The 17040-nt window shown below is 36.8% G+C and overlaps 2 protein-coding genes across 15 annotated transcripts in view; one reads left to right on the top strand and one right to left on the bottom strand.

Moving 5' to 3' along the window:
- Nucleotides 1–17040, bottom strand: part of METTL5 (methyltransferase 5, N6-adenosine) — a 414631-nt gene that overhangs the window by 236678 nt on the left and 160913 nt on the right. The gene's annotated exons all lie outside the window — the stretch shown is intronic.
- The window catches only part of MYO3B (myosin IIIB), a 212028-nt gene that overhangs the window by 99690 nt on the left and 95298 nt on the right, over nucleotides 1–17040 (top strand). For 13 of the 14 annotated variants that reach the window (XR_007506998.1, XR_007506997.1, XM_049808063.1 and 10 more), the window contains 13 exons: nucleotides 3186–3282; nucleotides 4176–4292; nucleotides 5193–5297; nucleotides 8007–8090; nucleotides 8773–8975; nucleotides 9347–9445; nucleotides 10643–10757; nucleotides 11149–11275; nucleotides 11420–11630; nucleotides 12744–12891; nucleotides 13135–13288; nucleotides 15250–15338; nucleotides 16859–16988. Coding sequence is in view for 12 of the 14 variants with exons in the window: in XM_049808063.1 (XP_049664020.1) it covers nucleotides 3186–3282; nucleotides 4176–4292; nucleotides 5193–5297; nucleotides 8007–8090; nucleotides 8773–8975; nucleotides 9347–9445; nucleotides 10643–10757; nucleotides 11149–11275; nucleotides 11420–11630; nucleotides 12744–12891; nucleotides 13135–13288; nucleotides 15250–15338; nucleotides 16859–16988 (1679 nt within the window). In the remaining 2 variants the exon portion in view is untranslated. The remainder of the gene's footprint in view (nucleotides 1–3185; nucleotides 3283–4175; nucleotides 4293–5192; nucleotides 5298–8006; nucleotides 8091–8772; nucleotides 8976–9346; nucleotides 9446–10642; nucleotides 10758–11148; nucleotides 11276–11419; nucleotides 11631–12743; nucleotides 12892–13134; nucleotides 13289–15249; nucleotides 15339–16858; nucleotides 16989–17040) is intronic. The other variant, XM_049808029.1, reaches the window with a different exon arrangement.

Genomic DNA, 17040 nt, shown 5'->3' with positions numbered 1-17040 from the left:
AGGGGTGGAGGGGCGAGAAGCCAGAGAGGAAACTTCCCAATGAACATAAATATTCTTGTCTATGCTGCTTTCTTGCTCAGGTTGGACCTGCCAGCAAGATGACTTTTCAATCTAGAAGTCTATGTGGTCTATCTAGCTTTTCCTTCCCCATCATCAGTTTGATAGCAGGGTTTTATGAGCATATAGCTATTTACACTGCACTTCTATTACTATGGCTGGTGTCTAGTACAAAAAGAGGTTATTTTCTTTCAAGCTATCTCTTCCCCACAAGTAGAACAAATGACTGCTTCCCACCCTCTTAATGAAATTGTTCTCCCAAGAGAGAAATGTTTCTTGCCTTTTGCTCCTCCTTCAAAATCCAAGAAAGCTCTGTCCCTTCCAGCTATTCATGCCCGATCAAAACGCAAAGGGAAGGTGCTTGGGCAGACAGAATCTTTTTCAATAGACATTGCTCATCACTGGAGTTCTGGAATAAATCTAATACTGCTCTTCAGGTTTGATAAGGTTAGGTACCTTGAGTGACTGGCCCTTTACGCCACTTTTTTTGTCAGTGAAGAGACTAGATCCTCCAGGGGTTAATTCAGAACATCACTGGAACCTTAAAGCAAATAACCCAACACCTTTTATTTTCCTTTTGCTTAGAAATTGTATATTTTACATGTCATCAGAAAGGAAGGGTAATTGAAAAAATGGCTGATAATTCTACTTCTTATGCAAAAAATATAACAATTAATTCCCCAATTAAGAGTGTTTCCTTCTGCTTTTTAAGAATTTTTTATATATATATTTTAAAAGCAGATTGTATTTCTGATATAAAATTGTGGAAATAATTAAAGGTTACTGTCTGTATTCTTCCTTCCCACTCTGTCAGTGTATTTGCAGGACATAGGGTCAGTAGAAAACTGATGAGGCCAGCAGGAGATTTGAAGCTAATGTGATGTTATGCTCCTAATATCCTCTTCCTAATCATGTACTTAGGAAAATGAGTTAAGCACAAGAAAATATGCACAAAGGTACATATGTTTTACTTATATTTGACTAAGACCAGTTTTCTTATTTACATAGTGTTAAAAAAAACCCTTTCCAAGAAGAAAATTGATTCATTTATCATTTCAGGAGAACAAACAGTGGGAGTTTAATACACAACCAGATAACAGATTAGTTTACAAAGCCATTCTGCAATTAGAGATGCTTAGGTTTGAATGTGCCCTCTTCCCCCTCCTCCCTGCACCTCTGGTAGATACATCCGTACTTGCAGCTTGTTGCAACTTAATATTGTGGCTGTGATGGTTTGCTCCAGGAAAAAAAAAGCTTCACATGTGCTATAATGTCTAGCCATCTCTTTGTTAGTTACATCTCCATGAAGAAAAGCGACTGTTAAAACAGTAGTACATTAGGCCACTTACATGCATTCCTACTCTTTTGAGGAGCTGGCTTGTCAGCAAAGTGTAATGTTCTTGAATACAGTGACTGCTTAAAAAAATAGCCAAAAAGAACCCACAACCCGCCACCTAATCAAAGATCTGAGAATGGAAAATTTAATTGAATGGAACTTTGAACAAATTCACGCAAATCACCATGCTGCCCACTGGAAATAATACCCATTGTAACAATTTTTCTTTCATAGTTTCTTATTTGTGTACTACTACTTTCATTTCTTCATATGTACAATATCAAGCAAACTACCATCTCTGGGAATGTAGGATGTAAAATGTAAATGGGGCCATCAGCAAAACCTGCTCTGTTCCCGCAATTTTATTTCCTAGCTGACAAAACAGTTTGCACAGTTTTATTTAGTTACAGTTCAAGTAAACCATTACAGAATAGTTTACCAGAACTCATTGAGTAAATAAGGAAAATGAATAAAAATAGACATAAAAAATTAGGATCTTTAAATGTGATTCACAATTACTGTACTCATAGCTAACACTCTTTTCCTCCTTCCTCTTTGTTAGAAGCTTTCCATGCAATAATTCTTCTGATGATAGAATAGCTCTTGGATATGAAAACATTCTCTTTACTGAATGAAAGTTGACTAGCTTCAAATGTAGAAGTGTACATAAAGGGGAAAAAAGCAAAACCCTCAATGCTCGTTTTTGAAACAGGAGTCCATGAGTATATGAAGATATGATTAAAGAAAAAAAGGCCTGATGCATCTTCATATTAACTTTCAATGTTATAGGTAAACAGTGTTTGCTGCCAAGTCACAGTACCATTCTGTTAGTCCTTGATATAATATTTAGCATTGTTTTGGGATGTGTGATCATGTGATTCCTACTTTCTATGTGGCAACCAATGCAGAAACAATCTGTCAAGGACTGTCATTGAGGATCAATGCTAAATGTTACTCAGCAGGATGCAGACTGTATCTCGGTGGGTGTCCTCCTACTATGCTTTGATTATGTTTGTTGTAAAGAAAAGCCTAGTTGTGCTTACAGCATTCATATTTCACCCCCACTGTGGAAGACATATTACAGCCTCTTGATTTGTCCCTGTTTCAACAAGATGTGTTGTTTAAAAACATATACACAGCATTTTCAAAGATTCCTTCAGTATAATCTGATTATAAAGGGGTTATGTGACAGTTTGTCTCTGGTGCTTATTGTGTGGCTTAAATCTCTGAGGACAAGCTGACTGAACATCCATACAATTTAGAGTCTGATGGCAGCTGTGGTTCAAAAATGTTGTTTTGGGCCAGATCTAGGGTCATCTGAGGAGGTACTTTGGCATACACCAAGGTAATAGAAGGATTTTATACTACTTATTGCTTCTTATAACTTCGTTAGATGACAGTGTGGTAGGCTGGGTATGTGGGGGGAAGATTTAATTAAACAGAGTAGTGGTTCATTAACTTAGAGCAAGAAGGGAAGGGAAAAGAGGGAGAATTTTTTTTATACTTTACTGTGTGAGTGGGAAGTAGTAATTCTACAGATAACTCCTCATCTCTGAGCATTGATAAATAGGTAGGGTTATATATTGTGAAAGAGAAACAGATATTACACTGGATAGCAAGCTGACATGTTGTTTTTATAAAAGGATATTTCAAGCAAAAATATATATTTCAGGGAGTGTGTCTGTGTTTTCCATATGACAAAAACACTCACCCATGACTTCTCATTGCCTCTTAATGTTCGTTGTCTTTGATATGGTTTTATAACACTGGTGCTCTACTAACAAACTTCCAGGCGTGAACGAATACATACTAGAAGACCTTACCATGTAGATGGAGCTGACAAGTACTCTCTAGATGATGATCTGGTAAATCTAGAAGTTCTAGATGAGGTACTGTACTGTCTTGTATAGCGGTTTCTGACAATTGTGCCTCACGTTTTGCCTGTTTCTGCTTTTTGGGCTTCTTTTAACAGAATGAAAAGAGTTCCTTCCTGCAAGCTTTTTTCGCACCATGGCAAAAGAATTGTCACGTGACTGATCTGCTATCATCACTTCGTTAATATTCTATATAGTGACATAAAAGCAGTAGCAATGAATTGTATTATGTGGAAGAATTTAATTATGAGTGATGCTAGTTTAAGTTATTTTGTGAGTTTCCTAAAATGTGAAGTTTAGTCATGAAGATATAGATTTAAGTGTTTTTTTTCTCAAATTGATGAATTTATAGAGAGTAGTATGGTATCTACAGCTTCTGGATAAAAAGTGATAAAACAATATCAGTTGCATATTTCACTATATCACCTATATGCAGATTATCTGTAAATTTTTGTTTTGATGATCCTTAAATTGCATGCCAGCAAGAAAAAGACATAATACTAAATTGTGCTAGTGTCCTGTTTAAAACAGTCTCTTACTACCACTTAAAATTTAATCCTTGAAAAATTATTATCCTTATCTTATGGTCAAATAAAAAATTAAATGGAAATGTACTATGAAGTGCAGCAATAAAGTGCATGGCCATTTTCTCTTCAGAAGGTTTGGTTCTCAGGCTGGTATAACAAAATATGTACTAATCTGGAAATAGGAGTTGCCATTTAATTTAGTTTTATGGCATTAGCAAGAATTTTGAAAATATTTGTTTGGTTTTGTGGTGTTAGCATTTGAAAAATAATTAGTAGCACTTACAGTAAGTATTTCTTAATCTGTGTTCTCAGTATATCTACAAAAATCTTCCTAACTGGGCAAATACTGTTTAACTATGAAACTTTTTTTAATTTTCTCAGGATACAATTATCCATCAGCTGCAGAAACGCTATGCTGACTTACAGATTTATACTTATGTTGGAGACATTTTAATAGCCTTAAACCCCTTCCAGAATCTCAGCATTTATTCTCCCCAGGTAAGAGAGATTCCAAGCTGTGGACAGTACTCACTTTACATCTTATATTAACACCACTGGCTAAAATACTAAAGTGATGTTGGAAGCTAGGAGCACAGACTAAACGCCAGCCTTTTCTTCTTCCAGAAAAGTCTTTTTTTTTTTTTTTTTCCTTTCTTTCTTTCTTTCTTTTTTTTTTTTTTTTTTAAATTCGGTCTCATTTGATTTCACTCCTTTCTGCTTGGTGGCACAAATTCCACAGAAGGGGTGAAGATTACCCCAGCTACAGCTGTGCCTCTTGTCTGGCATTTAGGGCTTTCTTCTGGTAAACAGAAGATGGTTATATGAACTTCCTCATGCTGAAGCTGTTGCTTCCTGAAGAATTGCTCTGACTATTGGGTTACTACATGTCCTGTAGTAGGACTGTAGTAGGACAGCTGCTGCTTTAAAAGAAACAAGTAAATCAAATGCTGTGAAGATAGAGGCAGCTTAATTCTCTACAGATATGAAGAGAGGTGGAGCCATAAATCTTAGTCTTCATGGGTGCCTAAATGACGGTTGCAGGTAGAGGGGCCAGATTTCAGATGCACTGTTGTCTTTGAAGTTTCTTTTGTATAGGTTGGGTATTTCCTTGGTTGAATGCTTGTGTTTGAAATGCTGTTCCTTGTGATACAGTTGTCTTCACTGTCTTATGCAGGGAAACGTTGGAGTGCATTTTAAGCGTTGTAATTTGTATTCTGGAAATTGGGCAGCGCCAAGAATTACCACTCTTCTTCCAGGTGATTCAGTGGAAATTCTGTGGTAAAACAGGCAACTACCTTCTGTTGAACAGGCAGAAGATAATCACTATCACCTTTTCAGTTCTTAATTATGTAGCTAAGTTGCGTAATTTAACTATCGTGTGTTCTTTTTTAAATTCAGTTCTCCAAGCTTTACCACGGTGTGAAGCGTTCATCAAATCCCCCCCACATATTTGCCTCTGCAGATGCTGCCTACCAAAGTATGGTTACATTCAGCAAAGATCAGGTAAGAATCTGTTCATTTTGTTCTATATTTCATATTAATTGTACTGCCACTATGCTACATGGCTATGGCTAATGTTCTGTTACGTTGTACTTTGGGAAATTTTTTCTTTAAGCCGTTTATTCCTACATCAGGAAAACCAGAGTAGAAATCTAGTCAGGTTTGGGAATTCTGAAGAGTTCACAGTGGCATAAAAGAGACTAAAAGGTCAAATAATGTGATAGGGTTACCTGACCAATCTAGGTTGCTGGACACCCATGAAGTCCTGGCAGTTGACACAAGCTGCAGTGTTGCCGCACACTCTGATTCTAGCCTGTCTTGCACTAGGTATTGTAATGATTTACACCTGTGTAAAATAGGAGAATCTCAATGCCACAGCAGATTAACAATAGTTTGAACCAGTTTTCTGTTGCATAAAGACACTATCAAGCAATGGATAATCAATTACTTTAACTACAAGTCACAAAAAATAGGAACATTAACTAATTTTTTTAGTAGAATTTATTAAGGATAGGTCTAATATAAATGTAATAAGGACACAAATCCAATTATATAGCAATGATTTTAATGAGAATGAAATACTGTGCTGTAGAAGCTAGATTTCTTTTTATTACATGCTTAAGATTCTAACTTTGTACTCTTTCAAATTTGATATGCTGTATATACAATAAATATTGAGGGCTAATAATTATTTTTATTTATAAAAACCTCCTGATTTTACCCTGCACATCACACAATAATTCATAGAAAATGCTTTTTTAAAATCACAAAAGCAGAATAAAATAATAAAAAACTTGCCATCGGAAAATACCAAGCAAAGATGACAAATAAAAGGGACATTGATGGTGAAGAAAAAAGGAGTTCTACTGAGTATGTGGAAGTACACTGGCCTGAGAGATTGCTAGTACTTCTTTAATGACTTAAATGCTCTTTGATGGAGGCATAAACTTATTCTGCAGGAGTACTTGTTTTCTTTATGTAAGAATTTGTTGTCTGGGGAAAAAAAATTAGTTTTGACATCAGCCTGTCAGGCTAACTTTGTACATATTTAATATTGTATGTTTCATACCCGTTTAAGAATTAATTTGCATTTACATCTAAATCAGGTTCCTGTTTTCTGTTTGCAAAGAATTACAGGAACATGTTTATCTCCAGTACCTGACCAATGTTATGTTGGTTCTTCAGGTAAAGATGCATTAGAGAAGCACTGTAGCCAGACCAAAAATGTATTGATTCTGTTTGTTTTATGCATTGAGCTTTGCCTTGTATTTTCCTGTGAAGCCTGAAAATTGACTCCAAGTCTAACATTACTCCTGAAACTAAAGTCAAGTTCTGGCTAATTCTGCAAGAGTTTTATGAAGAACTCATGGGCTTTAACTGTATAAACTGTTTTATATGACTTGTCTAGTCACACAAAGGTGATTAAATTAGGTATCGTAACCCTGTAAATCTATCATTGGGTTATCTGTTTCCAAGAAGAACAAAAATACCCAACAAGAAGCAAATAAATGAGCTGCAAATATCATATTGCACACATTATTGAGTCAATCCCTGCACCTGCTGTCAAACACCACAAGACACCACCAAAGTACTGCTACATCTTTCTAACATTTTCACAAAGCTCAGTTCTATATGAAGTGTCATTGCATCAAGTATTTTAGGGCCTTGTATCTTCTCCTAGCCAAAAATCTTGTATGTTCACAGTGTGGTGCAAATAATTTTCAGGTGTTTGCATAAAACCACACAAATTTATGCAACTGCTCAGTGTTAACATTTTAATTATATGTCAGTTAATATTGTACCTTAAATAGATTAATATTTGTACTGGTGATCCATAGAACACATGAAAGAATGGGAAAATAATAAATGCTGTTAGAATTCTTACTTGCTATGACCTGAAGTGTTCATGCTTCAGTGTTCAGGTGTGAACTGGCCTTCAAGGTGTACTGGCCTGCTACTTCCATCTTGTCCATGAAGTGTAACAGCAGAAAGGAGGATACCAAGTGATTTAGACCATTCTAGCTAATTCCTGAGTCTGGAAGCCATTTGGAGAACCTATCAAATACCATGTGCTAAGGACTGCTGACTCAAGAAGATGGATATGTTCTCCCAGCATTATCCAACGAACACATGCATATTTTTCTGAAATGTTTAGGTGTTAGTTTGCTGTTCAAGCTTGAATACCAGCGTCACCTACAGAATAACCTCTCTACACAGCAGCAATTTAAGGTTATTTTTAAAGCCAGGAGCAGACTTTTGGTCAGTGTATTAAATACAGCTGTATGCTGTGTTTCATGTTCATATGAAGACAATGCAGTGACCTCAGATGCACTGTTGAATTATGCCACATCAACGGAGCTGTGGCAATTTTCTGAATTTTAAGCATTTGAAACAAGCTGCATATGTGCATAGTGTGTGTTAGCCTGTAGACATGATCACTCATTTATGTGTTTTAGCCCTTAGTAATTCAGTCACTGCTTCACACATGCACATTGCTATCGGACATTGCAAGACACATTTTAGTAATCTAGGGAATAAATTATTATACTGAGCCTTTGCTCATCTTTCCTTTCAGAAGGGAGTTGAGGGAGTTGACCCTTGCAGTATTTTGTAGACTTGGTACTTAATATTAAATAACGGCTAGGAGCAGTAATAGCTGAAATTGACCATGTGGTGAGCTGTGCACTTAACTATTTTGTTTTGTGTGTTCAGTGCATTATCATCAGTGGAGAAAGTGGTTCTGGAAAGACAGAAAGTGCCCATCTGATTGTCCAACATTTGACCTTCTTGGGAAAGGTATTTCTTAGACAACCATGTAAAACTATGAACAAATCCTCCAAAATCCACCCCAAATTTCTACTTTATTTAATTTTTATTACTTAAGGCTGTTCTTGTGAATTGTCCCACTTGAGTTAGGGATAGAGTAATCATGCATGTGAGAGTATTGAATTAAGATAGTGCAGTATGACCCACACTAAACCATTCAGTATTTTTTTTAAAGAGAAGGTGCCAGATCCTGAGTGTTCAGCACCTGTAGTTACCTACAGTGTTTATCCCATATACTGTTGTTCATTTATACAATAAAGAATGACAGATCTTGCTATGGCTCTAATCTTAGAAGCTCTTACACTTTTAAATGTTATGAGTAATGCTGTTAGTGCAAAACGATGGCAAAATCAAGTGTATAAGGTTAACCTTAGATGTGTTTAGTTTTTTATGGTTTTGGTACTCTAGCTAATTATATGACACCACAGAGGCAGAACAATTGCAGAGAAAGAAGAATCTGTTTTTTCCTACCTGTGGGAGACTTCCTCATCAATTTGTTGGTCCTGTTATTGTATAAGTAGAAAGGTTAACACAGTATCTAAGTCCATACAAGCATGAGAAAGGGATGCTATGCTTCTGAAGCAAGAATTGGATTGTGGGTAAGCATTATATTCTTTTAATGATCCTTCTGATCTGTATCTGTTTTGTCAAGGCCAATAATCGTGCTTTGCGTGAGAAAATTCTTCAGGTGAATCCTCTGGTTGAAGCATTTGGGAATGCCTGCACTGCCATCAATGACAACTCAAGTCGCTTTGGGAAATATCTGGAAATGATGTTTACGCCCACAGGAGCTGTAATGGGGGCAAAGATTTCTGAATATCTACTTGAAAAATCAAGGGTCATAAAACAGGCTGTGTAGGTATATTAATTGTCTGTCCTTTCACATTTATATAATGTCTGGATTCTGTTTAGTTCTCCAAAATTCTTTATTTTAAATGCTTTTGTGTCTCCTGCTAAAGCAGTGATCCTTTGTACAGTGCTATGATGACAAGAATAATCAATTAGGTTCTTCTGGAGTGGAAGCCAGAGCTGCTCCATTCTTTGGAGAAATACTGTGGTTGGCTGGGTTTTCTGTGTTTCACAGTTGCTGATCCTACACCATTAAAACAAGTGGGAGATTTACCATCTACTTCAGTGAGCTCATGATAAGAACTTCTACTTTTACATTGTACAAGATGCCACAAAAATAAACACGTGTGCTTTAAAAGGACACTTTTTTCTTCCAGGGGAGAGAAAAATTTCCATATATTTTATTATATTTACGCTGGCCTTTATCGTCAGAAGAAACTTTCTGAATATAGACTTCCTGATAAAAAGCCTCCTAGGTAACTATCACTCACTTGTTTTAACTGCTTGTTGTAATTAGCTATTGATCAGCTCTTGCTTTCAGTATGATGCCTTAAAATCTCTCTTAATCCTACTCCATCCCTTAAGGATCTTTTTTAATCCTCCCAAGCAAAGAAGAGGATGGACAATAAAGCATTACATTATTTGTATCTGTTTGAAAACTTGAACTATTTCAAGAGGAGGGAGGAGGAAGAATCAAGCTTATTATTATGTAGCTATTCTGTCATACTTGCAAATTAGGACAAACACCTTATAATTTCTTACTGTAATGCTTCAGTAAGAATCCAGAATTTGCTTTGGAGTTGTGGTTTTTAATTGGTATTTGTACTTTGGGTGCCTCTGATATGTATCAGGTGAGGGGATGTGTGTGAAATGTTGCTAACTCTATAATAGATAATTTAAAAGTGTCCTGGTTTTGGCTGGGATAGAGTTCATTTTCTTTCTAGTAGCTGGTATAGTGTTATGTCTTGGGTTCAGTATGAGAAGAATGTCAATAACACGCTGATGTTTTCAGTTGTTGCTAAGTAGTGTTTATACCAAGTCAAGGGGTTTTCAGCTTCTCATGCCCAGCCAGCAAGAAGGCTGGAGGGGCACAAGAAGACGGGAGGGGACGCAGCCAGGACAGCTAACCCAAACTGGCCAAAGAGGTATTCCATACCATGTGACATCATGCTCAGTATATAAACTGGGGGGAGTTGGCCTGGGGGGATTGCTGCTCAGGAACTAACTGGGCATTGGTTAGCAAGTGGTGAGCAATTGCATTGTGCATCACTTGTTTTGTGTATTCCAATCCTTTTATTATTATTGTAATTTTATTATTGTTATTATATCATTATTAGTTTCTTCCTTTCTGTTCTATTAAACTGTTCTTATCTCAACCCACAAGTTTTACCTTTTCCCTTCCGATACTCTCCCCAGTCCCACTGTAGGGCAGGGAGTGAGTGAGCGGCTAGGTGGTGCTTAGTTGCTGGCTGGGGTTAAACCACAACACAAAGAATAAGTAAAAGTTAGTGCAACAGAAGCAAAAACTTCTTTTGAATTAGCACCAAAGTATATAATTGGAAGATACTGAAATAAGTGTTCTTTCCAGTTACCAAGGTACTTGCATTGAAGTCACTGGAGGTTGTACTGGCATATCTGCTAGTGTGGTCCTTTCTTTCTCCCACTCTGTTTAGATACATTGATAATGAAACTGGAAGAGTAATGCATGATATTATTACTAAAGATTCCTATGGAAGACAATTTGAAGCGATTCAGCATTGCTTTAGAATTATAGGATTCACTGACGAGGTAAGAGATCCAGTTGCTAAACCATTATTGACCTTCTTTATAAAAACCACTTCCAGTGCTGCCTGTGCACAGGCTGCCATTTGGTTTTGTGGATACACACCTGTGCCACAGAATCTCTCTTATGACAGAAGTGAACTGTGAAAACAACCACACACTCCGAAGCCAAGACCAGCCTAAGGTCTTAGCTGGTACTCAGGCAAGTCCATTCCCAATTCTCTATCACACTGTTTTCTGTGTCAATAGCAGCTTACCTGAATTTGTAGAACTTGGTCTCAGAGCAAGCTACAAGCTTTGATAGCCATTCCAGTGTCCGCCTTTTTCTTTCATAGCCTAAATATGATCTGTATATGTAATTGGATTCCTTAAAAGTGCTTCTTGTCATCTTTTACAGGAAGTGTACTCAGTGTACAGAATTCTGACTGGAATCTTAAATACTGGAAATATTGAGTTTGCTGCCATTTCTTCACAACACCAAACAGATAAAAGTGAGGTTCCCAACCCAGAAGCCTTAGATAATGGTAAACACATTTTCACATTGTCAGTTCTGTAAAAGCAATATGATTGTATTTGTGAGAATCTCTAACTCATGGTAAAAGTTGGGCAATGCTGGTGATTTCCACTGCATAATCACAGTCATGTATCTTTTTCCCACTGTCTTTCAGCTGCTGCACTACTAAGTATTGGGTCAGAAGAACTTCAAGAGGCCCTAACCTCCCACTGTGTTGTAACACGAGGGGAGACTATTATCCGAACAAACACCGTGGACAAAGCAGCTGATGTGCGAGATGCCATGTCTAAAGCACTTTATGGCCGGCTCTTCAGCTGGATTGTAAATCGTATTAATACGCTGCTTCAGCCAGATAAAAATATATGGCAAGTTACACATCACTGAATCATGTGTATTTACTGTGCATAGGTCTTTGATGTGTTCATGCATTTGTATATTTTTGATTTTGCAGAAAGGGTGCTGTGTTTATTTTGGCTAAGACTTCAAAATGGCTTTCATGCTGTGATACTGAATTCTGTTTCCAGGACATTAACCCCAACATTTTCAAAGAGCTGAGTGGATTTTAGCTGCTGAACCCAACAGAAATTGGGTGGTTAAAGTGCCATACAATTCTTTAAAAAGATGCTTCCTATGTAGTGAACATTAAAATCATACCAAAGGCTGGTAAATAATTGGAGTACACAGAAAAATATTCATAGTCCTTACAGTCCTGGTTTTGTAAACTGATCTCAGATCTCAGATTATTATTACAGATCTCAGATTATATTACAGATTTCAGGTTATTATTGTGCTGCTACTTGAGATGTAAGTGATGATATTTTGTTTTTCATAATTACAGAAAAGTTCACATTGTGCATCCTTATGATTTCATTGCCAGGTACTGATCTGGCTGCTTTGGTCTTTTCAAGCAGCTGTAGAGATTTTTAGAAACAAGAGAACCCCTTAGGTGGTGTGAAAATGCCTCTGATCTGAGATCTCTACTTGGTACTTCACTGTATCATATAGACATGTCCTCATCCATACTTGCAGTTCTAGTGGTGACTGTGGTATACTTGAGCTAGCACATGGGCTCTTAACAGTCCTGCTTGTAGCAGCAGCAGACTTGGTAATTACCCTTCTGACTGACTACAGCAAAAACGTACTATTAAAGCTTGACACCTTTTGTCTACCTGTAGGAGCAGACAATAGATTTTATTTGGGATCTGCCTACTGAAACCACTTGTTTTAATATGGCTGCTAAGGGTCTGTTACTATGTACCTATAATTCTCCTGCCTTCTTCACAGAAATCTGCAAGAAGCAAGTGGAAAACAAAAGTGTTAATGATGCTGAACAATGCACAAGTTGTCTTAGGTTCAAACACACTTCTCCTCTCTTTTTGCAGCAGAATGAATCAATTATGCAATCTTGGTTACCATGTTTATTTTTATTGTAACTTGGTGTTGCTCGTGATGAATTTTGTTTGTGTTTTCACATGCAGTAATGCTGAAAATGGGATGAATGTTGGGATACTAGACATATTCGGATTTGAGAACTTCGCAAGAAATTCGTTTGAACAGCTGTGCATAAATATTGCTAATGAACAGATACAGTTTTATTTCAATCAACATATCTTTGCACTTGAGCAGGTAAATTCAACTCTGATGAGGTCTAGTTGAATCAGCCATCCTGAACCATAGATCATATTCAGGAGTACATTATAAACTATAAAATGGGTATGTGATTTAAATGCAAGATAATGACATCTTTCAGTTGAAGTTTTGTAAATAATGTTATTGGGGCCTATAGAGTATTGCTGTGCATCATAAATGTCCTCATGATGGTGTTGCTTTTACTGGTTCAATATTAAAACTGTGCTGGTGACTTTGTAGATGGAATATCGGAGTGAAGGAATCGATGCTACTCCAGTGGAGTATGAGGACAACCGTCCACTTCTAGATATGTTCCTCCAGAAACCCATGGGTCTCCTGTCTCTGCTAGATGAAGAAAGTCGATTTCCTCAGGCAACAGACCTAACTTTAGTTGGTATGTGCAAACAAAAATTCTGGGAAATAAATATATTTTGAGAGGGCGGAATGACATCTTTACTCAAGTTTTACTAGCCTAGTCATCCTGCTGAGCCTGTGCCATTTCAATTGACATTGTATTTTTCATTGCGCTTCATCATTTTTCTTTGCTTATGTGTTTTCTGTTCTTTTTATATTGCAAAAGTTATCTTATGTATCAGGTGTCAAGGGGTTATTGTATTTCCAGTGTTACAAGGAAATAACCTGTGTCTTGTCCCTGTGTGTGGGGTACAGTAAGCAGCCTTTATCCCCATTTACTGAAGGGAAGGCTGAGACATAGTAGAATCTTGTGTCTAAGACCACCCTGTGAGCAGCATTAGTGTTGAGAGTAAAATTTAGATCTCCCAGGCTCCTAGGCCCATGTTTATCCAATTAGAAAATACTGCTTCACTCCAGATTATCTCATCATAAATAGAAAGTGTGGGTTATTTCTGGTGTGCCATCTGGCTGAATATTTCCTTTCCTTCATGCACATTTTATGTATATCTTAACAAATCTTGGTGCCAACTTTAAAAAGTGCAGCACATGCCATATTTAAAACTGTTGTCTTGCTTTTATTTACTAGAGCTACATTCTTCCCTGCAACAGGAAACAGAGAGTTCCAGTTCCTTCAATGGAATGTGCAGCAGAGAGTCAAACTGTTAGTCAGAGAAAAATAACAGCTGCCTGTTAAATTGCATGATACATATATGAGATTTTTCACTTCTGCTAGGCTGAGATGAAACTTGAATTTAGGTCACAGATAGAATGAATGCTATGGTTTCATTCCAGTCCTCATTTGTGTACTAAAGCTGTGTGCCTCCATGTGGGTCCTGTAAATCAGTTAATACTGGATATTGAACTTACACTTTCACAGAGGCACTTTCCTTAGTCTATTGCCGATCAGTCTTACTGCTGATCTGTACACAGTACAGCAGGATCCCTCAAGGAGACAGCAAAGTTGGGATATTTAGCCATCTCTAGGTGTGCCACAGTCATTAATTCCACCACCCTCCCCCCCTGCCCCACCAAAATTCCAAACTTAGTTCTTTTTGCTTTAAATAGAAGCTTGATTAAATGTTAATAGAAAGAAAAACCTAACACAAAATATTAATGAATTCTAATGTTAGAAAAAACATTTTGATAATATTTTCTGACCTACACAACATGACAGAGAATTTTATTAATTGATTCTGGCCTCAGGTCTCCAGTTGCTTATTCAGATAAAGAAATATAATAGCAAGCTTTACAGCATCTGCACTAATTACAAAATATTAAAGAGCATGCAAAATATCACAGGGCATAAAAGACATTTTTCTTAGAAAGTGGTGTTTCTTTTTCTGTCAGCTCTTTAGAGGTAGTCACAAGAAAAAGAAAGCCTCTTTAGAAGAGGTTTTAGATAAAAGTCTTTTTTTCTGTGGAAGTCCAAAGGTAAATGAGAGATGGTCCCAGCCTGAAGACATTAACATATACTTAAAACATGATGCACAAAGTGAAATGAATGGGGAAAGGAAGATAGGGAGAATACAAATAATAGGTATTTAAACGAGATATATGCACAGCTTTGAATGTACATAGTTGAAGTAAACCCACTCCAAACCCTATATATGCATATAAGCAAATTCATAGCAAAATATGAGATGTCATCACACCTTCTCATTGGCCCCTCTTATTTGATAGTTTTCCATGCACAAAATTATCCAAACAGTGGGATTTGAAAGACAGTCTTACTGGGCTGGTTTAGAATGAGCTGTTCAATTCAGAAGTGACAGCTTTGAAGAAAGCACAGAGAAGCTGGTGCACAGATATTTCTGAGCAATCTGATGATATATGTGTTTATAGTAGTTCTGGCTTCCTGAGCAGCAAACTGTCCCTAATTAGGATGAAGATTTTACTTGTCACTCTCAGTCACTTATATCAATGTCTCTTCTCAATGTCTAGATAAATTTGAAGATAACTTACGATGCAAATACTTTTGGAGACCAAAAGGAGTGGAACTGTCATTTGGTATTCAGCACTATGCTGGAAAGGTAAGGTCATGTGATTTTTATGTAGTTCAAATAACAGTGGTGTGGTCATTATTTGGTTTATCCAAAGTTTCTGCTTTGATTATTTTTTTTTTTTCATTTTAAGAGACAAAATGATAAAGTTTATGAAAACCTAGAATCTACGATAAAATTTTCATGTGTAGTAGTCCATTTTAGAACCTATCCTTAGGGCTCTTTCACAAATTCTGTAGACAGTAACCACCTTTTATTCTGAAAGAAATCTGGCACCAGAAACACCATTATTACAATCATTTCAAATGAGCAACTCTCTGGAGCCAGAACAGGCTATGTGATTGTTAACCATCGTGTGAATGCCACAGTAGTTCTCTGTGTGTGTATATAAGTATGCAGATAAAATACAATGTAAACCAGCATCTGTAATAGAACTTAAAATCCTATAGAGAGCATTGGAAAGATTGGAGCTAGCTAGCACAGATGTTTTCTTGTACTCTATAGCACCTAACTTCTTTTGTTCTCAGCAGTTCACATGTTATTTTATATGAGGAATAACAGTCCAGTTGTTTTACATAACATGAGCTTTGCTTATGATTTCAGGTCCAAAACCTTGTTTATAAACAAAATCAAAATGAAATAACCATGTTTTATATAATTATCAATGAAGTCTCATCTCTGGCTCATAATAAGACTCCAAAATTTTAACATATGTCCTAGTAAATTTTGTGCAGCTTTCTGGCTTTTTAAGAATAACTGTAAAATTTCACACAGGTTTAGTAAGTTCTTTGTACCCAAATGGCGAAGTCATAAAAGCACTACTGGCCAGTTCTCTATTGCAGGAGAGCATTCAGTTTCTGTGTAAACTAATGGACTCTAGTGGAATTAGGCTAGAGAGGAATATTGCTAGTGATAATAAAACAGGTCTAAAGAATCACTGCAGTTTAAAAAAAAAAAAGTTAAGCATAATTAACTGATTCTTACATGAATACAAATAGCTAGGCATTAATTTCTAATAAAAACAATTAAAATAATTGAAATAGATGAATGTTTTGTTTTCCTACTATCATTTTCAAAGCAGTGAGAAGCCTATTTTAATGTACCTAGATGTGCAACTTACCCCTGTTCCTCCACAGGTCTAGTTCTAGATCACAAGTTTGGTGCAGACAACAGATATATGATGAGCACCTGAGAACCATTTCTTATTTCACACCTAAACTGTCAACTTAAGCTTTAATTGAGGTACCTCTGTTATACTGCATCATGCATACCGTAGTTTCATGTGACAAAGCATAATACAACATGATTTAAGCCATTTAACCCAATTTGATGTGCAATGACATGCTGTGAATATAGGTGCTGTTTATATCCAGTTCACGTTCTGAAGACACGGCTGTAGCTGTACAATTTTAAGTCCTTTGCAGATAACTCATTGGCTTGTCAGAGCCAACTGGTCTGCTTGGTCATCTTGACTGTTTACATTTTAAGGAACAGAGTAGTTTTTGGGTAACCCTGTTTGGCAACTTTTCTGATTCTGTTTCCCATGCTAGGTGTTATATGATGCCTATGCATTCCTTGAGAAGAACAGAGACACTCTTCCTGCTGACGTAGTGGTGCTGTTGCGAACTTCAGAGAACAAACTTCTTCAGCAGCTGTTCTCTAGCCCGTTAACAAAAACAGGTATTCTCTGCACAGCTTTGCTCACATTGCAACCTCTTCAGCTACCCACTCC

The sequence above is a fragment of the Accipiter gentilis genome, chromosome 1 (genome assembly GCF_929443795.1).
Source record: "Accipiter gentilis chromosome 1, bAccGen1.1, whole genome shotgun sequence".
Classification (NCBI taxonomy): domain Eukaryota; kingdom Metazoa; phylum Chordata; class Aves; order Accipitriformes; family Accipitridae; genus Astur; species Astur gentilis.
This window is presented reverse-complemented; position numbering and strand designations above follow the sequence as displayed.